At 35.1% G+C, this 25,739-nt stretch overlaps 1 protein-coding gene across 1 annotated transcript in view; it reads left to right on the forward strand.

Annotated features, from left to right (window-relative positions):
* The window catches only part of PDZD8 (PDZ domain containing 8), a 91,839-nt gene that overhangs the window by 23,719 nt on the left and 42,381 nt on the right, over nt 1-25,739 (forward strand). The window contains exon 2 of the mRNA XM_012774971.3: nt 5,235-5,357. Coding sequence (XP_012630425.1) covers nt 5,235-5,357 — 123 coding nt within the window. The remainder of the gene's footprint in view (nt 1-5,234; nt 5,358-25,739) is intronic.

Raw genomic sequence — 25,739 nt, forward strand, 5'->3', positions numbered from 1 at the left:
GAATGAACCTGGAGGACATTATGTTAAATGAAATAAGCCAGCCACAGAAAGACAAATACTATATGATCTCACTTAATATGTGAAATCTAAAGAAGTTGAACTCATAGAAGTAGAGAGTAGAATGGTGGTTACCAGGGGTTGGTGGGTATAGACACAACAGTGGGGGAGATACTGATCAAAGGATACAAAATTTCAATTAAATAGGAGAAATAAGTTCATGAGATCTATTATACAACATGGTGACTATAGTTAATAACAGTTGTATCATTGAAAATTACTAAGAGTAGATTGTCAGTGTCCTTACCACAAAAAATGGTAAGTATTTGAAATAATACATATGTAAATTAGCTCTATCTAGCCATTCCACAATGTATACATATTTTAAAACATGTTGTATGTGATAAATATATATAATTTTTTTGTCAATTAAAAAATTTAAAAAAGAAATACTCTCAGACACATGTTGTGAAAATGAAATGAGTTAATATACGTAAAGCTCTTAGAATAATGCCTGGCACATAAATGCTAGGTAAGTGTTAGTTTCTATAGGTATGCAAAGAAGTGGGGGTCAGGCTTAGTTCCAAGGACAGGTCTGCTTATAACTAGTTGTACAGGCAAGTCCCTTCACTGTTCAGGGCCTTCGTTTCCTTTTAGAAAATAAAGAGGTTGGGCTAGATAATATCTTAAGATTCCCTTTTCATCTCTTCTATTCATTAATTGATAAAATTCATATTATTATTGAGCATCATGTAGGAAAAAAGTCCCTTTAAAAAAAAGGGAGAGAATGTTTTTTTCTTAGAGTATTTTATTCATGCCATAATTGAGATCTCAATATATGGGTGTGGAAGAAAGAACATGTGGTCCTAAATGTGAGGCAAAATCTTAGACTGAGTTGGCAGGTACCTCAAAGGTAATCTAGTATGCTTCTTAAACTTTTAAGAATTCTTTTTATGATAAGCATATAACATTTATATAGTGCCCTGTAGTTTAAAAGGTGGTGCTGTATGAATTAATCTTACTTCATCCTCTCATAGGAAAGAAAAGCATATATTACTCCTCTCTTTTTTGAACAAAATTTAAAGTTCAAGGAGATGAAAAACTCTGCCAAAGTCAACTGCTTTCTAAGTGATGAAGTTGGGACTACAGTCTGTATTTATATGATTCTGAATTTGGTGTTTTCATAACACCATCCCTTCCTAACAAATCCTCATCTAACTTGTGCCTGAATATTTCTAGAGTTAGAAGATTTGCTATGCATTTAGAAAATGTGTCCTTTTCCCACTAACTCCAGTTGTTACACAGTTTTCCCTTTTATTGATCTGAAAACTATAGCAGAATTATCCCTTGGGCAAGGACGCACAAGCTCATCTGAAGCTAAGAGTAGATCTAGACCTCAGCATATTTTTATACTTGTGTTTGTAGTAAACCCTTTCTCTCTAAAGATCGCAGTGTTTGCAAACAGTTTTACTGCTGCCATGTGATAGAGATGTAACCAGCTGGCATTCAGGGTGCTTATAGAGCAAACTTGAAGAGACATCCTTAAATAAAAAACATATTTTAGATGTTGCAAAAAATTTTCACCAATATTAGAAAGAGGCTTGGCTTCCCTTGTAGGTATAAAATTTAAATATTTTAAAATTTTGCTAAAGTAATGCATGTTTTAAAATCAAATATATTTTTTCTTTACACTTTTATTAAATCACTGGAAGAATGTACTAATCATAAAAATGAAGCTCAGTGAATTTTTATAAAGTGAACAGACTCATGACATCAGCATTCAAAACAAGCAGAAGAGTATTACCAGCAATCAAGAAGCTCCCACAAGTCACCCACTCACTACCCTCTCCTCCTCTGCCTAAAAAAGTAACTACTATTCTGACTTCTAACACCATTGCTTTTTTTTTTGGCCTATTTTTGAATTTTATATAAATTGAATCATATCGTATGCACACAATTTTTTTTTTTTTTTGGTCTAGCTTCTTTAGCTCAGCAATATTTTTCTGAGACGAAAGACTGATCCGTGTTGTTGTGTATCAATATAGTTCTTTATATTTGCTGTGGAGTATTCCACTATGTATGTGTACAATACCTCAGTCTGTCCTTTCTACTGTTGATGGACAATTGGATAATCTTGTTATGAATATTTCTACACATGTCTTGAAACATTTGTGCACATTTCTGTTGGATATATCTGTCTAGGAGTAGGATTGCTGTCTTTTAGGGTATGTGTCTCTTCAGGTTTAGCAGATATTGCTATATCATTTTCAAAATAGTTATAATCTACATCCACAGTTTTACATCTTTTCCAACATTTAGTATTGTCTGTCTTTTCATTTTAGTTAATGCATATAATTTAAAAATCAAATAGAACATAAGGACTTATAATGAAAATAAGTAATTGTTTTCTTAAACCCTTTGCTTTCCTGTGCCTAAGTCCCACTCTTTGGGAAGCAACCATTTGTAACTATGTATTTCTGTTTTTAACACCTTTTAAGAGGCATTGGTTAAGAGCACAGATTCTGGAGCTAGAATACCTAGATTCTTATCTCAGTTCTGCCACTTACTAGCTGTTTATTCTTGGGCAGGTTATTTAACCTGTCTGTGTCTCAGTTCTCTCATCTGCAATATGTGAGCTAATTACAGTACGTATCTCATAGAATTGTGGGAATTAAGTTAATAAATATAATGCCTTTTACGTGCTAAGTATTCAATAAGTGTTAACTATACTAATAATTATAGTATTACCTCTGTATTACTAAACAGTATCACACAGCTATTTTTGAGTCTGCAACTTTAGGTGCTATTTATTGATTTCCTAAGATAGATGAGTATTTAGCTAAGTTAATACCCTCTCTCTCTCACCTTCCCTTTTGTCTTTTCTGGATATAATTATATCTGTTTTTTCAATTCATTCATTAAAATGCATTCTCATTTTTATCTAATTGGTAACATTTATGTTCTGTTCATAGTTAAGTCTTCTTGGTCTGTGTTTTGCGTTATTTATATAAATATTGTTTAATACAGACCTGCCTAATATGAAGATTTACATTTCCTTCTCCATATTCCAGTTTCTCAACCTTGATGCTATTCAAAGCAATATGTTTCTTAAGTTTGAATTCCTTTTTATTCTCATACCAAATCGCCTTAACCAAATTTTCAACCAAATTTCTTTCTCATTCTGCCTATCCTGACTTTTGACTTTTTTTTTGATGGTCAGTGGGAAACCATTAAAACTTTTTGAACAAGCAAACGTCATAGCTAGTGACAGTGTGTAGGGTGAATTGAAAACTGTAGGGCCTAAAGCCCAATTTTCTGTCATTTTCTTTGTCTATTACTTTAATGGAGGAGTATGAGTTGTGTTTTAAAAGTTTTTTAAAGGCTATAATTTATAACTCAGCACAAGCTTCTCCATAAAAACAAGGGTATTAATGATGAGCACATAAATGCCTAGATAATTCTTAGGTAACTGAGGTTTTATGCAGTTGGGCTTTGATGGAGTCAGACTAGCTTGAATTCTGGTTTAGCCACTCATTGTGTAAAGTTAACCTTTCTTTAACCTTTCTAAGCATCACTCTTTTCCTATGGAGAAAGGAGCTAGTAGTAATACTGGCTCAGGGTTGTGAGCATAAAATAAAATAATACGGGTAAAGCACTTTAACATACCATGCCTGGCAATAGCAAACATCTCTGATGAACACCTTTGCTGCTATTTGTTGTTGATACTGTCATTATCATTATCATGTACTAATTACTGTCTGTTATAGTTGTCCTGGCAGTTTGTATCTGTGGGTTCTGCATCCATGGATTCAACCAACTATGGATTGAAAATATTCAGGTGAAAAAAAAATTACACCTGTGCTGAACATGTACAGACTTCTTTTTCTTGTCATTATTCCCTAAACCCGCAGTCTCCAACCCCTGGACCATGGACTAGTATCAGTCCATGGCCAGTTAGGGACTGGGCCGCAGAGCTCCACTGCACCCTACCCCATCACCCACCACCCCAGTCCATGGCAAAATTGTCTTCCATGAAACTTATGAACTGGTGGGGGGGGGATGCACAGCAGGAGGTGAGTGACTTCATCTGTATTTACAGCCATTCCTCAGCACTTGCATCACCACCTGAGCTCTGCCCACCCTCCACCTCTATCCATGGAAAAATTGTCTTCCATGAAACTAGTCCCTGATGCCAAAAAGGTTGAGGACTGCTGCCCTAAACAATACAGTATGACACCTATTTACATAGTATTTACAGCAATTAGGTATTATAATCAATCTAGAGATGTTTCAAAGTATATGGGAAAATGTGCATAAGTTATAAGGAAATATTACGCCATTTTATATCAGGGATTTGAGCATCCCCAGATTTTGATATCCTCAGGAGGTCCTGGAACCAGTCCCCCACAAATACAAAGTTGACTGTATACTATTTCCATGGTGCGTGTGTTTTGAATTTTGATCTTGTACTGTGGGAACACTCTTCCCATCTGTTTCACAAAGGATCTCTCTCCTGTTCCACCTAAGCTTCAAGGCCTATGGGCTGCCTTTAGATTTTTCTTTTCTTTGTTCTAAATGTCCTGCCTTGTCAATGAAGTCATGCCAAAGAACCAGGACTTCTGGGTGCCACAGAGAAGGGGCCATTTGCTACCAGTTATGGGGGGATGTGGTAAACTTTGGTTTTATAGAACACATGTGGTATTACTGTGTTTCCCTGAAAATAAGACAGGATCTTATATTTATTTTTCCTCAAGAAGGGCTTATTTTCAGGGGATGTGTTATTTTCCTCTCAAAGCCTCAGCTTGCAGCAGGCACAGCATGGCTGGGACCTGACGGGGGGAGGGGACCTGAAAGGGGGAGGGGAACCTGACAGGGGGAGCCTACCTTGTAGGTGGTGCTGCCCCCACCTTTCTGGTCACCTCTGGGATAGTAGCTGTCATGATGGGGCAGATGAGAAGGGCTGCTTGTCTTCTTTACTGCTCCGCGACAAAATGCATGCGTTGTGCAGGTATGCTGCATAGCCACGCCCATCACTAGGTCTTATTTTCTGGGTAGGGCTTATATTGGGCAAATGCTTAGAAATCCTGCTAGGGCCTATTTTAGGGGTAGGTCTTATTTTCGGGGAAACACGATAGGTGTTTTTTGTGTGTCTTGTTTTCACACATATGGGTTTTGTTATCTATGCTTTAAACTCTGGTGTTTGTTCAGAAATTTAGACTTATCTTTACTTTTGTCAGGTTTAAGCCGTTTTTTCCATACCAAACCTCGCAAGGATTTGAAGAAGATGAAGAGCATATCCATATACAACAGTGGGCACTTACTGAAGGCCGTCTTAAAGTTACGTTGTTAGAGTGTAGCAGGTATGTTCTTTGTTTTGTTATTAATACCTTATGGGAAAGAAAGTGCTGTGGAAATGTACTTAAGCAGTATTTGTTTTTATTCTCCTTATGTGTTAATTTAAATTGTATTATTTACCTGTAAATTCTTTATTCATAAATTTAATTTCATAAATTCAAACTTACAAAAAACATAAACCATGTTTTAGAAAGCACTCTAATGGGGGCTAAGGAGGTGGGATATTTATTCTGCAATCATTCCCTAACTTTTTAGATACATAGTACACTTGGCTTATTTTTAATTTATCTATTGGAGAGCTGTTCCTGTGTTAAAGAGAAGATTATTTAATGATACTTGTTAAAGCACAGTATCAGGACTATTGTGATAGGTATAGGGACTCCTGCAGTGGGGTTTTGCAATGGGAAAGAGAGATTGGGCTCAGCTCCAAATACAACATGGACAAGGGGGAATTTATAGCCAAGGAGCAGTGTGGGGGTCAGTGGATAGAAAATTACTAAGAGGAAACATCAGGAGTAAGGGGTATTCTGGCTAAAGCAGCCTAACAGAATTCTTGTTGAACACAGTCCAGACTGATCACATGTAACCAGGCAGGGGGACAGTGAAAAATGATGAGATATCAAGAATGGGAATTCTTTGCTAAAACTGGACTTTGTTAGAAAGTGCACAGATGGGCCTGGCAGAAGATTCGGAAGCCTGACTAAAGTTTGGCTAAGCAAAGACTCTTTGTCACCTAACAACTCAAAAGCTAACCTTCTGAATGTCTCTCCTGACTGATCATTCTAAGTACAAGTATACTATCCTTAGACGAGATGTCTATGACACTTGTTTGTACCACTTACTTGGTACTTACCACTTTTATTTCCAACTTATAATAAAAATAAATCCTTGAGTACAGAGGTTATATTTTGTACCTAACACATTTGTGTCCTTGCTAATTTGAGTATGTTGATAACATACTTAATCTTTTTTTAAGTCTTGACGTGACTCAGGATTGTACATCATTATAACAGGAAGTTTGGTTGACAAGGAATTTTCTTTTATTAAAAAAAAGAGACTAAATATATTGTGTATTTTGTAAAAGGAACTGCAGTATACAATAAAATAAATGTATTAGGTACTATGCTAGGTATTTAGAAAAAAACTAGTATATTTGCCTTAGTGTTGCCAGTGGTGTTATGGATAGATTAGATATCTGTTAGCTTGTGGCTGTTTAACAACTAGCTTTGTTATCACCTTTGCTCACTATTCTTTTGCTTTATCTAAAATACTGTTCACTTACACCTTGCTACAGGAATCAAAGACTGCATAAGGCATTGAGAAAATATAGCCAGACATTATTTAGGTCATGTTAAATTGAGATAAATGATACAAAGAAAAGCGTTAGACTTTGTGGAGTACCCATAATGTACTTTATTTTAATAAGATCTGTATAATAAATCTCAGAATGGATACATGAAAAACCAATAGACATAGGGTAAAGAGGAAGGGCAGTACTTTGATAATGATGGACAGGGGTCAAGGTGATAGCTGAACTTTTCACTGTATAAACTTTTTTTAATGTTTGATTTTTGTGATGTATCACCTGGTTAAAAGTTAAGAACCCATATTTTAGAGAGTGTATAATTGAGTTGAAGGGAAAAGCCTGAAAAATAGTCCCAAAAGGACTATAAAAATTGGTTTGTTCTTAAGTTAGTCCTGTATGCTTGGGTTATGTGGCCAGCACCTTTCCCCAGGTGATAAGTTAATCTTTGGAACAGGTACACTACCAAAAGAGATTTCCATGCACTATCTTTATAAACCTGAACATGTAAAAGTTACTCAGTGTTGTGGTGCTGGGTTATTGTTCATATAGTTTAAGGATTATTTAAAAGTGTTGATGAAGGAGAGAATAAGTTCTCAATTCATTCTGCTTTTTTATCTTCATATTGAAGTCTGAACATTCTTTCCATTAAAATCTTACTTAAATTTTTGTTTTTCTTGGGAACTTTTTCTTAGTATAAAATAGAACTCTCAGTTAAGGTGGATTCGAAGTTTATAGGATTCAAACTAAAAAGGAGATATTACTGTAACCTAAGCATTTTTATTTCAATTTTTATTTTTGTTTTGAATATAAATTCAACTTTTGTGGTTTATTGTAATCTCTGAAGCAGAAAGAAACACTAGAGAAAATGGAAGCACAAATAACCGTGCCCTTTTTTGGAGGAAGGACCAAATAATATCTGTCATTTTATATGAAGTGGAAATAACACAGACTTTTAAGTTATAGAAAGCACTGAATTTACATCCTAGCCATGTGCCCTTATGTTGTGTCATTAGGCAAGCTCCACTTCTGTAAGATGGGCCAGGGTGCTCCCTTGCTGGTAATTGTGATCAGAGATAGGCAACTAAACAACAGTGCCTACCACATAATAAGCCTGTAGTTGTAGCTTCTGTTATTATGTCTTAATATAGTCATTACAGTATTTATCAAGGAAAACAATCTTTAAACAAAACTATGTTCTTTTTTTGCATATTTGATTGTGAGAATTGGAATTTGAATTTTATTAATTTAAAAGAGTCTCACACTATAGAGGGAAGGTTCTTTTCTAATTTCTGAAATATAGTTTTGAATTTCCTAAGCAGTAGCTTGGAGGTGGAAAGGCAATTTTACTTGTAAAAATTGATTCTAACACTTTGCTTTTATCAAGTATTTTTTTAAAAAGCAGTCATTCTAAACAGTTGCATGTTTTCTTGAGTTGATGAAAGCTAATTTTTTTAACCACAGGTGAATTCACTTGCCATATTTGTACTGCTATTGAGAGATTAAATTGTTTCACATTAGTGTTGCAATCATATTGTTATTTTTTAATTTATAACTTATAGTCCATCTTCTATCTTAAAGGATTAGAGGTATTGTGCAAAGAAAGCATATACCCGTATGTATATGTCAAATACAAGGTGAATTAGATCAATAACAACCATATAGAGTAGAGAAGATCAGTTTTCTGGCAGCCAAGGCCACAAGGGAAACTTGATAGATTACTTAGCTCTGATATTCATTTTTAAAAATTTAATTATTTTTAAAATTAATTTTTTAATTGACATAAAATTGTATATTGTGTACAACAGGATGTTTTGAAGTGTGTATACATTGTAGAATGGCTAAATCAAACTAATTAACATATGTATCACCTCACATACCTTAGCTTTTTTTTTTTTTCTGCAACTGTTTTCTGTGCACGTTTTTCTACTTCAGGAGAAAAAATTCTGGTGCCAAATTCTAAGCAGAAGTTTTCACAGATATTTAAGTAAAATACATCGAATGAGGTAGTGCTATGGTCCTCAAACGTGATCCATGGCCTGTTAGGAACCAGGCAGTACAGCAGGAGGTGAGCGGCAGGCAAGCAAGTGAAGCTTTATCTGTGTTTATAGCCGCTCCCCATCATGCTCATCACCGCCTCAGCTCTGCTTGCTGTCAGATCAGCAGTGGCATTAGATTCTCCTAGGAGCATGAACCCTACTGTAAACTGCACATTCAAGGGATTTAGGTTGTGCGCTCCTTATGAGAATCTAATGCCTGATGATCTGAGGTGGAGCTGAGGCAGTAATGCTAGCACTGGGAAGCAACTGCAAATACAGATTATCATTAGCCGAGAGGTATGACTGCACAGTAAATGTAATGTGCTCGAATCATCCCGAGATCATCTCACCCCCCACCCACCCCAGCCATATATTCTCCTTCCATGAAACCAGTTCCTGGTGCCAAAAAAACCACTGATAAGGTGGAGTTGTTTTTGGGGCTGATTTTATCAACCAGTTACATTTTAAAAAACAAAGGTCATTGAAGGCGAGGGCTATAAAGTTTTGTTGTATGAGAGTACTGTACTCCAAAGCAGTGTATTTAGGATAGACTGTACTCATCATAGGGAGAAGGAGATTCTAATTAAGGTCAGTTCTTCACTGAGTCACACTCATGCTATTCTAAAGCCTATATTTTCTCAACAGCGTTTAGGGTGTTATTTTGTTTTGCTGACTTCCAAAATTACATCTTTTTAAAAAAAATTTAAATGTTAAATATAGCACAATTACAGAGAATCTCAGCAGTTGACATTTTACTCTTCCATTCTTCCCCATTTATTTATTGTTAGCATGGACTTATGAATTCTTGTATTTCTCAATGTTTATAATTCCTCACTGTCCTTAATTATTTTAATGCCTAAATTGTCCTAGATTTGGCCAGTAAGAACTCCCTCAAGCTGGCCCCTGTGTGCTTGTGACATGACCCATCTTTTTTTTTTTTTTTTTTTAGGACTTCATTACTTTCTGGTATAACAAGCTGTTCTGGGTTTATCTTGTATCTTCTCTGCCATAGTCCTAGAATCCGCTATTTTTCCAAAGAGCCCTGGTTATTTTTAGTAGAGAATGGTATTAGGAACCAAGATCTGGGTGTTGGGTGTGTTTATTGCTACTTCATATGTTTATAGACCCCCTACAGCAGGCAGAGTAAGGAAATACATTTATGTATATACACTTACACATACATAATTAATCATAAGTTCATGAGATACAGCTTGAACAGCCCTAATCTAAAATTCCAAAATCCAAAATGCTCTGAAATCCGAAACGTTTTGAGTGTCGACATGATACCACGGTGGAAAATTCCACACTTGACACCTTAGTTTTCTGATGTTCAGCATACACAAACTTTGTTTCATGCACAAAACTATCAAAAATATTGCATAAAATTACCTCCAGGCTATAAGGCATATATAAAACAAATGAATTTCATGTTTAGACTTGGGTCTCATCCCCCAAATATCTCATTATTTATAAGCAAATATTCTCTGAAAAAATCCAAAATTGGAAACACTTCTGGTCCCAAGCATTTTGGATGAGAGATACTGAACCTATACCTTCAATTCTAGCCCATCCTTATGGGGTTGTTCCTTGTCTTTGTTCTTCCCCCTTTTTGTATTTTGTGGCTCTCAAACATCCGTGCTCTTACTCATTTGCTCAGTCTTGTTATACATCTCAAATAGTTTCAGAATTGCTTTGTCCATGAAAGTACAAAAAACATTTACTACAAGGAGTTCAAGATTGATTTGTAATTCTCCCGAACTGTACCCAAGATTGTAGGCATATGGTCAAATATTATGTTCATAAATTAGATTCATTTTACCTTTACTGTGATCATGTTGTTCATCTAAACGTTTGTTTCAGGTTGCTTTCGGTTTCAGTCTCTTACCTTTTCAGCCTTATTGAGTTTTGGTTTTGAAAATGTAGAACATTAACATGCTTCCTAAAATCCAAAACTATGCAAAAAGATATATAGACAATCTCACTTTGCATGGCCCTGTGTTCACTAAAATTGTGTATATCAGAACAGTGCAAAGCTGGGACATAATTCTGTTATGCACAAGTTTCAGTTAACACAAGGTGAGGACTGCTTGTGTTGTCATTCAGATCAATATATTTACTGATTGGGGGGGGCTTGTTCTGCAATTACTGAATGAAATGTATTAAAATTTTCAACCATGACTGTGAATTTGTCTCATTCATGCAGTTTGGTTATTTGTTGCCTATTTATTTTTGATATATTGACCCTTTTTTATCATCATGAAGGATTCTTCTTTGTCTCATAATATTCCTAGTCTTGCGATTTATTTTGTCTGACAGTGATATAACCACTACATTTGTTAAGTTTATTGTTCTCATGGTATATACATGAGCCCCCTCTTATCCATGTTTCACTTTCCATGGTTTCAGTTACCCTGGTCCATTGCAATCTGAAAATATTAAGTGGGAAATTCCAGAGACAAACAATTTGTAAGTTTTAAATTATACGCAGTTCTGAGTAGGTGATGAAATCTTGTACCATACTGCTCTGTCCCTCCCAGGACATGAATCATCGCTTTGTCCAGTGTATCTATGTTGTATATGCTATCTACTGGTTAGTCACTTAGTAGCTGTCTTGGTTATCGAACAGACCTTCATGGTATCACAGTGCTTGTGTTCAAGTAACCCTTATGTTACTTAATAATGGCCTCAAAGTGCAAGAGTAGTGGTTCTGATAATTAGGATATGCCAAGGAGAAGCTATAAAGTGCTTCTTTTAAGTGAAAAGGTGAAAGTTCTGGATTTAATAAGGAAAGAAAAAAAATCATATGCTGAGGTTGCTAAGAGCTACACTAATAACAAATCTGTGAAATTGTAAACACAGTATGTTGTTATAATTGTTCTATTTTATTATTGTTTATCTTTTACTATGCATAATTTATAAATTAAACTTTAACATGTGTATGTATAGGAAAAAACATAGTAGATATATGGTTCAGTACTATCCACAGTTTCAGGCATCCATTGGGGATCTTGGAACATACCACCCATGGATAAAGGGGGGAGACTACTGTATTATTTTACAAACTTGTACTTTCAGTCTGTTTGTGTCTTTGAACTTAAAGTATATTTATTATATATTATAAATAGTTGGTTTTTGCTTTTATGTGTAGTCTGACAATCTGCCTTTTCATTGGAGTGTTGAAGTTCATTTACATTTAATGTAACCATTGATATGGTTATATTTAGGTCTGCCATTTTTCTGTTTGTGTTTTGCTTCCCAGTCTAGTTAGTTAATAAAACATTACTTCAAAAGTGTAAACTATAGGGACCTCACAAGAGTATATTCCCATTATGTTCTCATTGTTAGTGTTATCACATATTTTATATCATTTATATAGGTTATTAAAATTTCAGTATTGTTATTTTTGCTTTAAATTGTTGTCACCTGTCTTTTAAAAAAATTAAAAGAAGAAAAGCCCGGGCATGGTGGCTCACACCTATAATCCTAGCATTTTGGGAGGCTGAGGTGGGAGGATTGCTTGAGTCCAGGAGTTTGATACCAGCCTAAGCAAGAATGAGACTCTGCCTCTACAAAAATAGAACAATTAGCTGGGAATGGTGGTGTGCACCTATATAGTTCCAGGTACTAGGGAGTCTGAGGCAGGAGGATTGCTTGAGCCCAAGAGTTTGAGGTTGCTGTGAGCTATGATAGTGACACTGCACTCTAGGCTGAGCAACAGAGTAAGATCTGTCTCAAAAAAAAAAAAAGCAGCAGCAGCTTTGGTGGTGGTGTTTATCAAAGTTGTCACTTGATATTTCTTTCCTTTAGCCTGAAGAACTTCCTTTTAGCATTTCTTGTTATGTAGGTCTGCTGGCAACAAATTCTCTGTTTTTGTTTATATGGAAATTTCTTTATTTTCCTTTCATTTTTTCATTCAACACTTTGTATCAGTCCCATATTCTAATGAGAAATCAGTAATTAATCTTGTTATTCCTCCTCCATATGTAACATGTCATTTTTCTCTGGTTGCTTTCCAAGTTTTCACTTCGTCTTTGGCTTTTGGCACTTTGACTATGTCTACAGTCAAAAGCACTATAGGTAGTGCTTTTTCTGCTTCCATTTCAGTTTGCTTCTTCTACTTCCATTTCAGTTTGCTTCTTGGATTTGTGAATTAATGTTTTCAATAACATTTAGGGAGTTTGGGCCATTATTCTTTTTTTTTTTTTTTTTTTTTTTTTTTGCCTCTTTTAAAACCTTTTTTTATGGGATCCTAAATTACATATATGTTGGGCTATTTCATTTTCCACATAGATCTCTTAGGTTCGGTGTGTGTGTTTGCTTGTTTGTCTCTTTAAATTCTTTTTCTCCATGTACTTTGGATTGAGTAATTAATTACTAGATCTATTTTCAAGTTCACTGAGTCTATTGCCATCTCCAGTTTGCTGTTGAGCCCATCTAGTAAAATTTTGATTTATTATACTTTTTGGCTCTAGAATTTCTATTTTGTATAATTCCTATTTCTCTTGATGATAGTCCCTATCTGTTCACTCATTGTTATGTTTTCTTTTAATTCTTTGAACATATGTTCTATCAGTTTTTTGAACATGTATATATAATTGCTGCATTGAAGTCTTAGTCTGCTAAATCCAACATCTGAGCCCATTAGAAATCAGTTTCTATTGACTACCTGTTCTGTTGACTATGAGTCATATTTATTTTCCTATTTTCTTTAATTGAAAACTGGACATTTTAGATCATGTGTTATAGCAACTCTGGATTCTATTACATTCTTCTGAAGATTATTTGTTTTACAATCTAGTTAACTGCCTATTCCTAAGCTGTAAACTTCATCTCCTTTCTCCTTCCACCCTCCTCATCCTTTCAGTAGCAGTTCATATCTGTGTGCTTGCATTTGTCTTCCTACTGCTGCCTTTCCAGACTGGTGCCCTGGGATCTCCCGTATTTAACATTCAGCCAATGATTTGAGCAGAAATGGAGTTTACCTTCTTTGGATTCTTTGCTTCTAGGATTTCCCTATAATTTCTAGCTGTTCTGCTGACTTTACACTCTAAGAGTATTTTAAGCCCATAAAGCTTCAAATTTCTACTGCCCAAACTGCACCATTTGCCTACAGCTCTAAGGTAGGTTTCAGATTGGACAGTGAGTGCCTTTAGGTCAGAAAACCACAAGCTGTCAATTTGTACTCCTTCCAGTTGCAGTTGTTTGATAATTAAATATTCATCTCAAAGCAGACTTCTGTTGTCTTTAAATGTGCTTAAAAAGTTTTTTTTAATACAGTTTTTATAATTACAATCTGGGAAAATTTGACTACTTCACTCCTCTTACCTAAAGTACTGGTCACCTCATTTTGTCATACATGTTGATGAATTTTGCTTTTGTTTTCCTCGTTGGTTTTTGTGCTTTTATGGGGGGATTTAGGGAGACTCAAAACTATGCTCCAACCCTTGCCATCCTTTTAGAAGCAGAAATATACATAGTTTTGCTTTGGTTTTATAAGGCAAAAGAAATTATTTAATTATGGAATTAAATTCCTTTTAAATGACATCACCTGGTCTTGTTCAAGGAAGCAATTTCAAGGTGAAAGTTTGATAGAAGGGAGAAATGGGGAATAATCCTTTAAATAGCATCATGTCCATATTTTATAGTGAAATGTTAGTTCTTCTGTAGGGAAAGCTGTTAATATTATAAAATTTTAAAATTTGTTTACAAGAGGAGCTGTCTTAGGAGTTACAACCTCAAAGTATTTCCAGTTTGCATTTTTTTGTGAATTCTCTATTTTAATATTAAATTTGATTACATTTATTTGGTTCTTTTTTTACCTAAGTGGTAGCAATTTCGTAAAAATCTATGTAAAGTAAATGAGGCTAAATAATACTTGGCTTTTTCCTGGGTAGTTGGTATATGAGCATTCCTTATATTCTCTGCACTTATTTTAATGTTGGACATTTTATTTTTTTAAAGGGAAAATATCTAGCTAAATCAGAAAATATTTGGGGACATGACTCTACAAATAATTATATTATTGCATTTATTTTTTACCTGCAATATGCAGCCACTATAGTAGACATTTTGCATTTATTATTTCCAGCTCTCAGAGCATCTTTACAAGATGAGTATTATTATATCCATTTTATAGATGAAGAACTTAGATCTAAACGTTACTTGTTCAAGACCACTGGAACTTGAATCTAGGTTTGCCTGACTCCAAAAATCTCTTACTCTTATTATCTTATTCTAGCTTTATATAACTTTTTTGTAAAAACTTACATAAGAAAAATTATTTTGGCTCTGAAAACTTTCAGATTATGTTTGAAGTATAGATTTTGGAAATTTTGTATCTCTTTTAGGACAAGTCATTATTTTTAAAATAAGTTATTTTTTCAAGATCTTAGAATATAAAAGTGTATTAATAAAATATCATTTAGATGAAGTCCAAAGGTCTGTTTCTTTCATGGAGGGAAAGAGGAAATTAGCTCAAACGTGAGATATTTAAATTTGTATAAGGGAAAAGTTCCACTCAAAATGAGTGCTGTTGAAAACTAGAAGGAATTACTTGGAGTTGTTGCTGAATATTATTTCTAAAGATCTTTAAACCTGTGTAATTCTGTGTAAATTTAGACATAACTATAGAGATCTTCAAGGTATATTTGTATTTATTAGCTGTTTACATTCTGCTATGCAGTTAAAAAAAAGTTGAGTGATGTTTTCTAGAGAAATTTATAAATTTCTCTAGAATGTAAAGAATTTTTCCTTTAATAGGTTGGTTTTGACTGGATACAGACTTTTGGAAGATTCCAAATTTGGAATTCATCTGTGTTGCGTTTATGTAGGTTTTCTTTTTTCCCCACCTCCTTTTCCCTAAGGTTATGATATTGAAAATTGTCTTGTTTTTTGAGGGATTATATAACTCTACTGCTGTTTCATATAGCAAAATGCAGCTGTTTTAATTCTTCTGATGTTTGAATTATAAGAGAATTTAAGAAAATGAGGAACATAGCTTACATAAAACATTAAACCAATGCTCTTTTTTAAAATGCCAAACTCCAAAATGTTTTCAATGTTATGTTGGCATGCTACATACTCATATATATGTAATACCTTCAACAAGACTGACCTGTAAAATGAACAGTGGTCAGAAAATAAGAATTTAAAACAAGATTATGTCTTTGAATTTTCTCCGTCTTTGCACTATTAAGTCAACTTTTCATCAGTCCTTTGCATGTATTTTATTTGATGATAGGATTCGTGATTTTAACCAGAAGATAACTGCCTTTTTTCCTCTGTCAAAATTTCTTCAACTCATTCATCTAATTTATGTTGTCCAGACTCTTCATTAGCTGTGTAATGTTTGGCAAATTAAACTCTGTGCGTTCAGTTTTCTAATCTGTAAATTAAGGGTAATAATACTTTTGAAAATTCGGTAAGATAACTGACATAAAGCTTTTAGAATTGCCCCTATAGGCTGGGTGCAGTGGCTCGTGCCTGTGATGCCAGCTACTTGGAAGGCTGAGGCAAGTGGATCACTTGAGACTACAAGTTCAAGACCAGCCTGGGCAATATAGCAAGACCCTGTTAGCCTAGTGTGGTGGTGTTTACCTATAGTCCCAGTTACTTGGGAGGCTTAGCCCAAGAATTCAAGGCTGCAGTGTGTATGATCATGCCACTGCGCTCCAGCTTAGACAACAAAGCAAGACCCCACCTCTGAAAAAAATTAATAATAAAAGAGTTGCCTCTACAGTAAATGTTAGCTATTGCTGCTACTACCATCACCTCCACTACCACTACCTCCACCATTCTGCTCCTGGTCATTCTGTTAATACCATCAATAGTGAAGGCACAAATAATTGTCGAGTTCAATGCCCTCTAGAAACTTAAAATGTAGTTGGGCCTACAGACAAAAATAAATGCATAAACAAGTCAACTATACAAGGATGTCTCATTTGAATTGAGGATTAGCTAATAAGTACTATAGAAATTTAGTGCAAAGAACATATTTTTGAGTTGAGGCTCCTATGGAACTCTTCATGGATGAGGTACAGGCAGACAGATGGTAGATTTTAGGTAATTGGAAAAAGAATTAATAAGATAAAAGTGAGAATTAGAATTATAAAGTATTTTCAATGACCTGTCTAAATGAAGTGTAGGTGTCTCAAGGCCAAAATCAAGGCTAAATTTGTTGGTGAAAGAAATTAAGATTGTGACCCTTTAATCAGAGAAAAGTTATTGAAGGTGATATTAAGAAACACCTGCTTTCAGAAGATTATTTATAGAGTGGATTATATAGAAAGAGTCTGAAGCCCCAGAGACAAATTTAAGAGATGTTTTAGGTTAAAGGTGAGGAAATAAATGCTTCATAGACATGTTTTAGTAGGAGCAGGAAGGAAGGGACACATGGGATAACTAGGGACAGGGTTTAATGAGTAACTATATGGATGGGCATAGGCAGGGGAGGTGAAGGAATTACAAGGATTTTGAGTATAACAGATTTATGGTATCATTGGCTTTGGTTATTTTCTAGATATTGTAGGATATAAAGAACAAGACACAGCTTCTGCCTTCCAGGACTAGTGGGGGAAATAGATACTTGTTTCAAAGACAGATGAATTTCATTTTTTGTATTTTAAGCAGTTGGGCATAGTTAGAGTTCCATGTAGAAGTGTTCTACAAACTCTTGGGGTTTTAGAGGTGCAGCAGGAGAAAAATGAGGACTATAGATTAGGTTTGGAAGTCATTGTCATTAGACAGGAGAGTTGAGTCATGCATGAGAATGTTTCTTGGGAAAGAATGTGGAGAGGAGGTGAGTCTGTGTAGGAGGTCAGCCAGGTTTGGTTCTTTTAGCAACAGGTGAGTTGATATTTGATTCCCTTCAAGTGCAAGGTTCTTCTTTCAATTTGTTTAATGACATACACAAAATTGTTCTTTTCTTTTTTTTAGATACAGGGTCTTCCTCTGTCGCCCATACTGTAGTTCAGTGACGTGATAATGATCCTAGGCCTTGAATTCCTAGGCTCAAGCGATCCACCCACCTCAGCTTCCTGAGTAGCTGGGATTACAGGCATGAACCACTGTGCCAGGAGTGAAAACCAGCTTATAGAGGGGAGCATTGAGAATTACTTCCTTTTCTCGGTAGTTTGTTCTGAGTCATGTAAATTCTCTTTCCATGCTTCTTCATAGGTGGTGATTGTGTTTATGTTTAACAGAAGGTTTCGACATACGTTTGCCTTTAAAAAAATATTTTGAACTTGTTTAGAACTTTCACAGAGGTCAGCTCTTTTAGAAGACAGAGGGGATCTAAAGGCAATTTCCTTTGCTTTTTTGTTTAGTAGTAATACTGACTTCTTCTGCCCCGATTGGAAGTAGTAATAGTAGAAATTTATTTATACTCATTTCTTGCTTATTCAATATATGTTGATTGTTTATATTTTTTTACTCAAAGTATGTATGAGCCAGTGATTGTTTCTACTTGTTTGTGGTAATTATGTAATTTGAATGCAAATTGTTCATCTTAAGCTAAAGCACTGTATTGTCTTCTAAATTCACCTAACTTGCTGATACTAGTGTTTCCACTGGGAACTACCTTCTGGCATTTTTTCAGAAATTTTCATGTTTTTCAAATTTTGAGAGATATTAGTTGAGAAATGAGGAAACTGGGGGAAAATATTATAATTCTTCTGAGAACTAAATCTTGAGAGTCAACATGGAATCATTACTAGTCGAAGGAATCCATTAAGGTCAATACAAAAACGGACACAAGAAGCACTGACATAAGGGATTACGTCTCAGAAACCAAATCTGAAGCTTGTAGCAAAGAAGCAGTCACAATCTAAAAGACAATCTTGAGTATAACTTTTGTTCTTTCTGCTACTAATGGTAAGTCATTCTTGCAAACAAAATAAATATTGATAGATTTATGCATGTATACTTCATACAAATGCTAAGAAGTAATACTTTTTTTCAAGAAATAAGCTTTGAAGCAAAATAAATGCTTAAATTGACAGATTTGACACACGTATTAGTGTAGTGAAGTTAACTTTTCTAGGAGACACTAATGTTACTTTATAGAATACTAATAATGTTTGTTAGTGTTTTCCAGTATTTGAATATTTACTGAAGGCTACAGTTCTTTGTAAGTACATTTAGAAGAAATACAAAGAAAATGTGAACGTTGTTATCTAATGCTGTGACATAGAATCAGAAATTGATCTAAAATCAGGATTAGTGAAAGAAGTATCCATTTCAAAGCAAAACCAAATTCTGAACAAGACAAAATGTTTTCATCATTACAAAACAAACTTATCTGATGCAACATGTACCCTAACACCTGTCAAGAGAAAATTATAGCAAATTTAATTAAAGGTCTAATTGGCTTTTATTTGCAATTCATGAATCAGAGCAGCCTCCATTCTACAGAATAACATGAAAGCTCCCACTGGGCAGTGGTAGAACTGGGTTTTGTAAGGTGGAAACAAGTAAACAATAGAAAAAACTGATTAACATAAGGTTACTTCAGGTTACTTTTTTGTAAAGGATGAAGCAAAGGAGACGTCCTTATTATGCTGACACAGGTAGATGGGTATCTCATTTTTTCAGGAAAAAAATGGTCTAATTTTGGATCTATCTGCTTATGCGGCATTTGGCATGAGTAACTTCATTTTGGTTTGGTTTGTTAGGGCCTAGTGCAGGAGCTCAGTCCAAAACAGTGGCCTTCTATAATTTTTGTTTTAACAATTCCTCTTTTGGTCAGGTTCTCGCTTAGGTGAGAGTGTGACCAAAACTTGGTGAAAGTGGCAGCCTTGCAAAAATAATAGGAAAATGCCTAATCCTACAATTTCTCTGATATTGATTAAAGATGAATCCTGTGAGTTCTCTCACTAGCAGGTACCCTGCAGGAATTCTGTTTTGCACAACTTCTGAAAAAGCAGAAAAGAGATGTAAATCTCTCTTTCAAAATTGGTTTGTTTTTTTTTTTTTTTTTTTGAGAATCTGCTTTTACAGAGTTCCTGAGTATACAGTAAGAGAACTAGCTCCAAGCCTCAGCCATAACTTGAGAGTTACATCTCCTATGATAATCCCTTCTCCAAGTAAGAGCAAGACACCAACTTTTGGACTTTGACATCCTTGCAGTTTTTTTGTTGTCTACCTGATACCACTTTTGTTCTCAACAGACAGCCATCATATATATATATATATATATTTTGTCTCTTTGTCTTCCTTAAATCAGTGAACCACTTGGCCTCACTGCAGGCACCCCCTTCTCTTTCTTTGGGATGGTGTGCCATCTCTCCCCTGCTTCCTACTTTCTAATTCTTTTCATTCTCTCTGTCTTTCTGAAGGATAAAATAAACTTTTTTTTTTTTTTTTTTTTTACTTTTATAACTTAATCTCTGAGTGAGAAATCTTTCTCCACCCAATCATGAGCACCTATTAACCCTTTCCACCCTAACACTTGGGGCATTAGCACTACTCTCCTTTATCATCATTCTGGATTTCTGGTCTCAACATACCACTCATAGATTATGGTGTCCTCATGACCACACATTTCTTTGAATTTTTGTTGTCCCAGCTGAAGAAAGACCATTTGACAGATGGCTGCACATAAATATTTAACGCTTTTGAGGAAATACGGCACACCAGGGAGACTACGACTATCAAGAGGATAATACCAAGAGTTTGGAGTATGCTCCCTAAACCAAGGTCCCCATGAATCAAACCAGCCAAATCAAATTCAGATCAAAGAATAAGTGAGAATCTACCCATTTTTACCAAGTAGACTGTTAATTTTTTGTAACTGAGTCTCTATAATACTGGGTGTATTTATCCATGTGCAATAGGAATTGTCTAACTGCATAGATTCATTCTTATTCAGCTAGCAGGTAGAAATTCTATTATCTGGCATCCCGTGACTGTCAAATTAAAACAGGGAGTAAGAACAAGTAGAGCTAGAATTCTAATTATAAAAGGTATAAATTTTTTATTTCAGAATATTACAGAGGTACAAATGTTTTGGTTACATGAATTACTTTTGTACAGGTTGAGTCAATGTTATAAGTGTGTCCATCTCCCAGATAGTGTGCATCGTACTGCTAGGTGTGAATTTACTCATCCTCTCCTCCCACTTCCACCAGATTTCCATTGAGTTTTATTACCATATGTACACATGAGTGTTGATCATTTAGTTCCAATTTAATAGTATGTGTGGTGTTTATTTTTCCATTCTTATGATTCTTCGCTTAAGAGGATGGTCTTCAGTTCTATCCAGATTGTTACAAAAGGTATTAGTTCACCATTTTTATGGTTGGGTAATATTCTATGGTATATGTATACCACATTTTATTAATCCATTCATGTATTGATGGGCACTTGAGTTATTTCCACATCTTTGCTATTGTGAATTATGCTGCTATAAACATTTGAGTGCAGATGTCTTTTTTATAGAATGTCTTTTTTTCCTTTGGGTTAATACCTAGTAGTGGTAGTGCTGGATCAAATGGTTGGTCTACTTTTAGTTCTTTGAGGTATCTCCATAGTACTTTGCATAGAGTTTGAAATAGTTTGCAGTTCCACCAACATTGTATAAATGTTCCTTTCTCTCCACATCCATCCCAGAGTCTGTTGTGGGACTTTTTGATCAAAGCCATTCTTAGTGAAGTTAGGTGATATCTCTTTGTGGTTGTGATTTACATTTCCCTCATGATTATAGATGTTGATCATTTTTTCATATGTTTACTGGCCATTTGTCATCTTTTGAAAAGCTTCTGTTCATGTCTTTTGCCCACTGTTTAATGGAGTTGTTTGATGTTTTCTTATGATCTGCTTGAATTCTTTGTAGATTCTGATTATTAGCCCTTTATCAGATGTATAGCATGCAAATATTTTCTCCCATTCTTAGGTTGTCTATTTGCTCTATTGATTGTTTCCTTGGCTGTACAGAGCTTTTTAATCAGGTCCCATTTATTTTTGTTGTTGCTGTGATTACCTTTGGGGTCTTCTTTATAAATTCTTTGCCTATGCTGATGTCTATAAGAGTTTTTCCAACCTCTTCTAAAATTCTTATAGTTTCATGCCTTAGGTTTAAGTCTGTAACCCATTATGAATTAATTTTTATGAGTGATGAGAGGTGTGGATCCTGTTTTAGTTTTCTACATATGGCTATCCAATTTTTCCAGCACCACTTATTGAATACAGATTCTTTTCCCCATTGTATGTTTTTGTCTGCTTTGTCAAAGATCAGATGGCAATATGAGGATGGTTTTATATCTGGGTTCTCTGTTCTGATCCATTGGTCTATGTCTCTGTTCTTGTGCCAATACCATGCTATTTTGGTTCCTATAGCCTTGCAATATAGTTTGAAGTCTGGTAAAGTGATGCTTCCTGATTTGTTCTGTTTGCTTAAGGTTGCTTTGGCTGTTTGGGATCTTTTCTGGTTTCATGAGAAGTGTAGAATTATTTTTTCTAGATTTGCAAATAATGATGGCATTTTAATGGGGATTGCATGGAATCTGTAAATCACTTTGGGTAGTGTAGACATTTTAACAATGTTGATTCTGCCGATCCATGAGCATGATATATTTTTCCATTTGATTACATCCTCTGTGATCTCCTTCCTCAGTGTTTTGTAGTTCTCCTTATAAAGGTCTTTCCTCTCCTTGGTTAAATATATTCCTAAGTATTTTATTTTCTTTGTTGCTGTTGTGAAAGGTATTGAGTCTTTGATTTGATTCTCAACTTGACTGTTATTGGTGTATAGGAATGCTATTGATTTGTGATTTTATAAACTGAGACTTTGCTCAATTTATTTATCAATTCCAGGAGTCTCTTGGTAGAATTTTTGGTGTTTTCTAGATAAAATATCATCAGCAAAGAGTGACAGTTTGACTACTTCTTTCCTCATTTGGATACCCTTGATTTCCTTCTCTTGCCTGATTGCTCTAGGTAGGACTTCTAGCACTACATTGAACAGAAATGGTGACAGTGGGCAACCTTGTCTGGTTCCAATTCTAAGTGGGAATGCTTTCAGTTTTTCCCATTCAGTATGATGTGAGCTGTGGATTTGTTGTTTATGGCCTTTATAATATTGAGGTATGTTCTATCTATGCCTATTTTGTTAAGAGTTCTTATAAAAGAGTACTGAATTTTGTCAAACGCTTTTTCTGTGTCTATTGAGAGGGTCTATGGTCTTTGTTTTTGCTTCTATTTATGTGGTAAATCACATTTATAGGTTTGCATATGTTGAACCATCCTTGCATCTCTGGGATGAAGTAGGCTTATTAGAATGGGATTATTTTTTTGATGAATGACTGAATTCGGTTTGCTAAAATTTTGAGAATTTTTGTATCTATAGTCATAAAGGATGTTGGCCTATAGTTTTCTTTTTTTTGTTGTGTCCTTTCCTGGCTTTGGTATCAGGTTGATATTGGCTTCATGGAATGAGCTGGGAAGGATTTCTTCCTTCTCTATGTTATGAAATAATTTCTGCAGTATAGGTACCAATTGTTTCTAGATCTGGTAAAATTTGGCTGTGAAACCATGTGGTCTGGGACTTTTTTTGTTGGGAGAGTTTTTATTGCTGCTTCAATTTCATTACTTGATATTTATCTACTCAGGAGTTGTGTTTCTTCCTGATTGAGCCTAGGGAGATTGTGTATTTTTAAGAATTCATCCATTTCCACAACATTTCAAGTTTATGTGCATAGATATTTTTATAGTATTTAGAGATGATATTTTGTATTTCTGTGGTAGCAGTTGTAATAGCTCCTTTTTCATTTCTGATTGCACATATTAGGATCCTTTTCTATTTCTGGTTACTCTAAGAAGAGGCCTGTTGATTTTGTTCACTTTTTCAAAGAACCAACTTTTTGTTTCATTAATCTTCTGTATAATTCTTTCATTATCAATTTTATTTAGCTCTGCTCTGACCTTAGTTATTTCTTCTGCTAGGTTTAAGATTGCTTTACTCTTTCTTTTTCAGTTCCTTCACACAATTCATTAGATTGTTGACTTGTGCTCTTTCTGTCTTTTTGATGTAGGTATTTATGGCCACATCAAAATTGTCCTCTTATGACTGATTTTGTTGAATCTCACAGATTTTGATAACTTGTGTCTCATTTGTCTTAGTTCAAGGAATCTTTTGATTTCCATCTTAATTCCCTCCTTGACCAAATAACTATTCAGCAGGTTGTTTAATTTCCATGACTTTGTGTAGAGTTGAGTATTTCTGTTAAAATTGATTTTTAATTTTATTTCACTGTGTTCTGAGAAGATACATGGTATAATTTCTGTTTTTTAAAATTTGTTGAGACATGTTTTGTGGCTTAGGATGTGATCAGCCTTAGAGAATATTCCATGAGCTGATGAGAAGAACATATATTCAGTGGTTTGGGGGTAGAATGTTCCATAAATGTCCATTAGGCCCATTTGTTCTTGAGTTCCGTTTAGGTCCATCGTTTCTTTCCTTAGTTTTTGCTTGGAGGATCTGTCCCATTCTGTCAGTGGGGTGTTAACGTCCCTAGCTATTACTGATAAATAGTGCTACTATTTATCATTTTGTTTAGATCAAGCAGGGTTTGCTTTATGAATCTGGGTGCACCTGTGTTGGGTGCATAAATATTTAGGATTGTTACGTCATCTTGTTGAATTTTTCCCTTCACCATTATATAATGACCATCTTTGTCTTTCTTTAGTTTTGCTGATTTGAAGTCTGTTATCTGACATGAAAATGGCTCTACCAGCTTTCTTTTGGTTTCTTGTTGGAATATTGGAATATTGTTTTCCTTCCCTTCACTTAGAGTCTAAATGAGTCCTTGTGGGTTAGATATGTTTGCTGGAGACAGCAGATAAAACTTGGCTTGTATTTTTTTTTTTTTTTATGCATTCAGCCAACCTATGTCTCTTGATGGGGAGTTCAACCCAATCACATTTATTGAACAAATTGGTAAGTGGGGGGGATTTCTGCTCATCCTGTTGAGTAGAGCTTTATTGCTTTGTTTTACATCTTGAGCCATTGTGGTATCCTGGCTCTGACCTTTAGCTTTTGGATGATTTTACACAGGTGGGTGTCTTATATGAGGGAGAAATAGACTTTCTCAGACAAGCAAACACTGAGGAAATTTGTCAAGATCAGACCTGCCCTGCAGGAAATACTCAGAACTGCATTATAGCCAGGTATTTCTCCCTCACATTACAGAATTGTAGGCTGGCCATTATTTTGTTTGAGAAGACTGAGAATGGGGCCCCATTCCATTCTTACTTATAAGGTCTCAATTGAGAAGTCTGAAGTTAGTCTGATGGGTTTTACTTTGTAAGTTACCTGCTGCTTTCACCTTACAGCTCATAGGAGTGCCTCTTTCATGTTTACTTTGGCCAGTCTGATGACTGTGTGTCATGGTGATTGACTTCATGATGAATCTCCCAGGGATCCTTTGAGATTCTTATATCTGCATATCTAGATTTCTAGCAAGGCCAGGGAAAATTTCCTCAATTATTCTCTGAAATAGTTCTTCCAACCCTTGTGTAGTTTTTTCCTTTCTTCTCCTTGTGTAGGCCTCTTTAAATCATACCATATTTCTTGTTGGTTTTGTTTGTTCCTCTTGTTTCTTTCTCTTTTACTGACTTGTTTAACTGAAAAGTATTGTCTTCAAGCTCTGAGATTCTTTCTTCTGATCGAGGTAACCTATTGTTAAGACTTTCCACTGTGTTTTGTATTTGTTTGAATGAATTTTGTATTTCAAGAAGTTCTGTTTGATTTTTTTTTTTTTTTTTTGAGACAGAGTCTCACTTTTGTTGCCCAGGCTAGAGTGAGTGCCGTGGTGTCAGCCTAGCTCATAGCAACCTCAGACTCCTGGGCTCAAGCGATCCTCCTGCCTCAGCCTCCCAAGTAGCTGGGACTACAGGCATGCACCACCATGCCCGGCTAATTTTTTGTATATACACTTTTAGTTGGTCAATTAATTTCTTTCTATTTTTAGTAGAAACGGGGTCTTGTTCAGGCTGGTTTCAAACTCCCGACCTGGAGCAATCCGCCCACCTCGGCCTCCCAAAGTGCTAGG

This window comes from Microcebus murinus, chromosome 14 (genome assembly GCF_040939455.1).
Source record: "Microcebus murinus isolate Inina chromosome 14, M.murinus_Inina_mat1.0, whole genome shotgun sequence".
NCBI lineage: Eukaryota > Metazoa > Chordata > Mammalia > Primates > Cheirogaleidae > Microcebus > Microcebus murinus.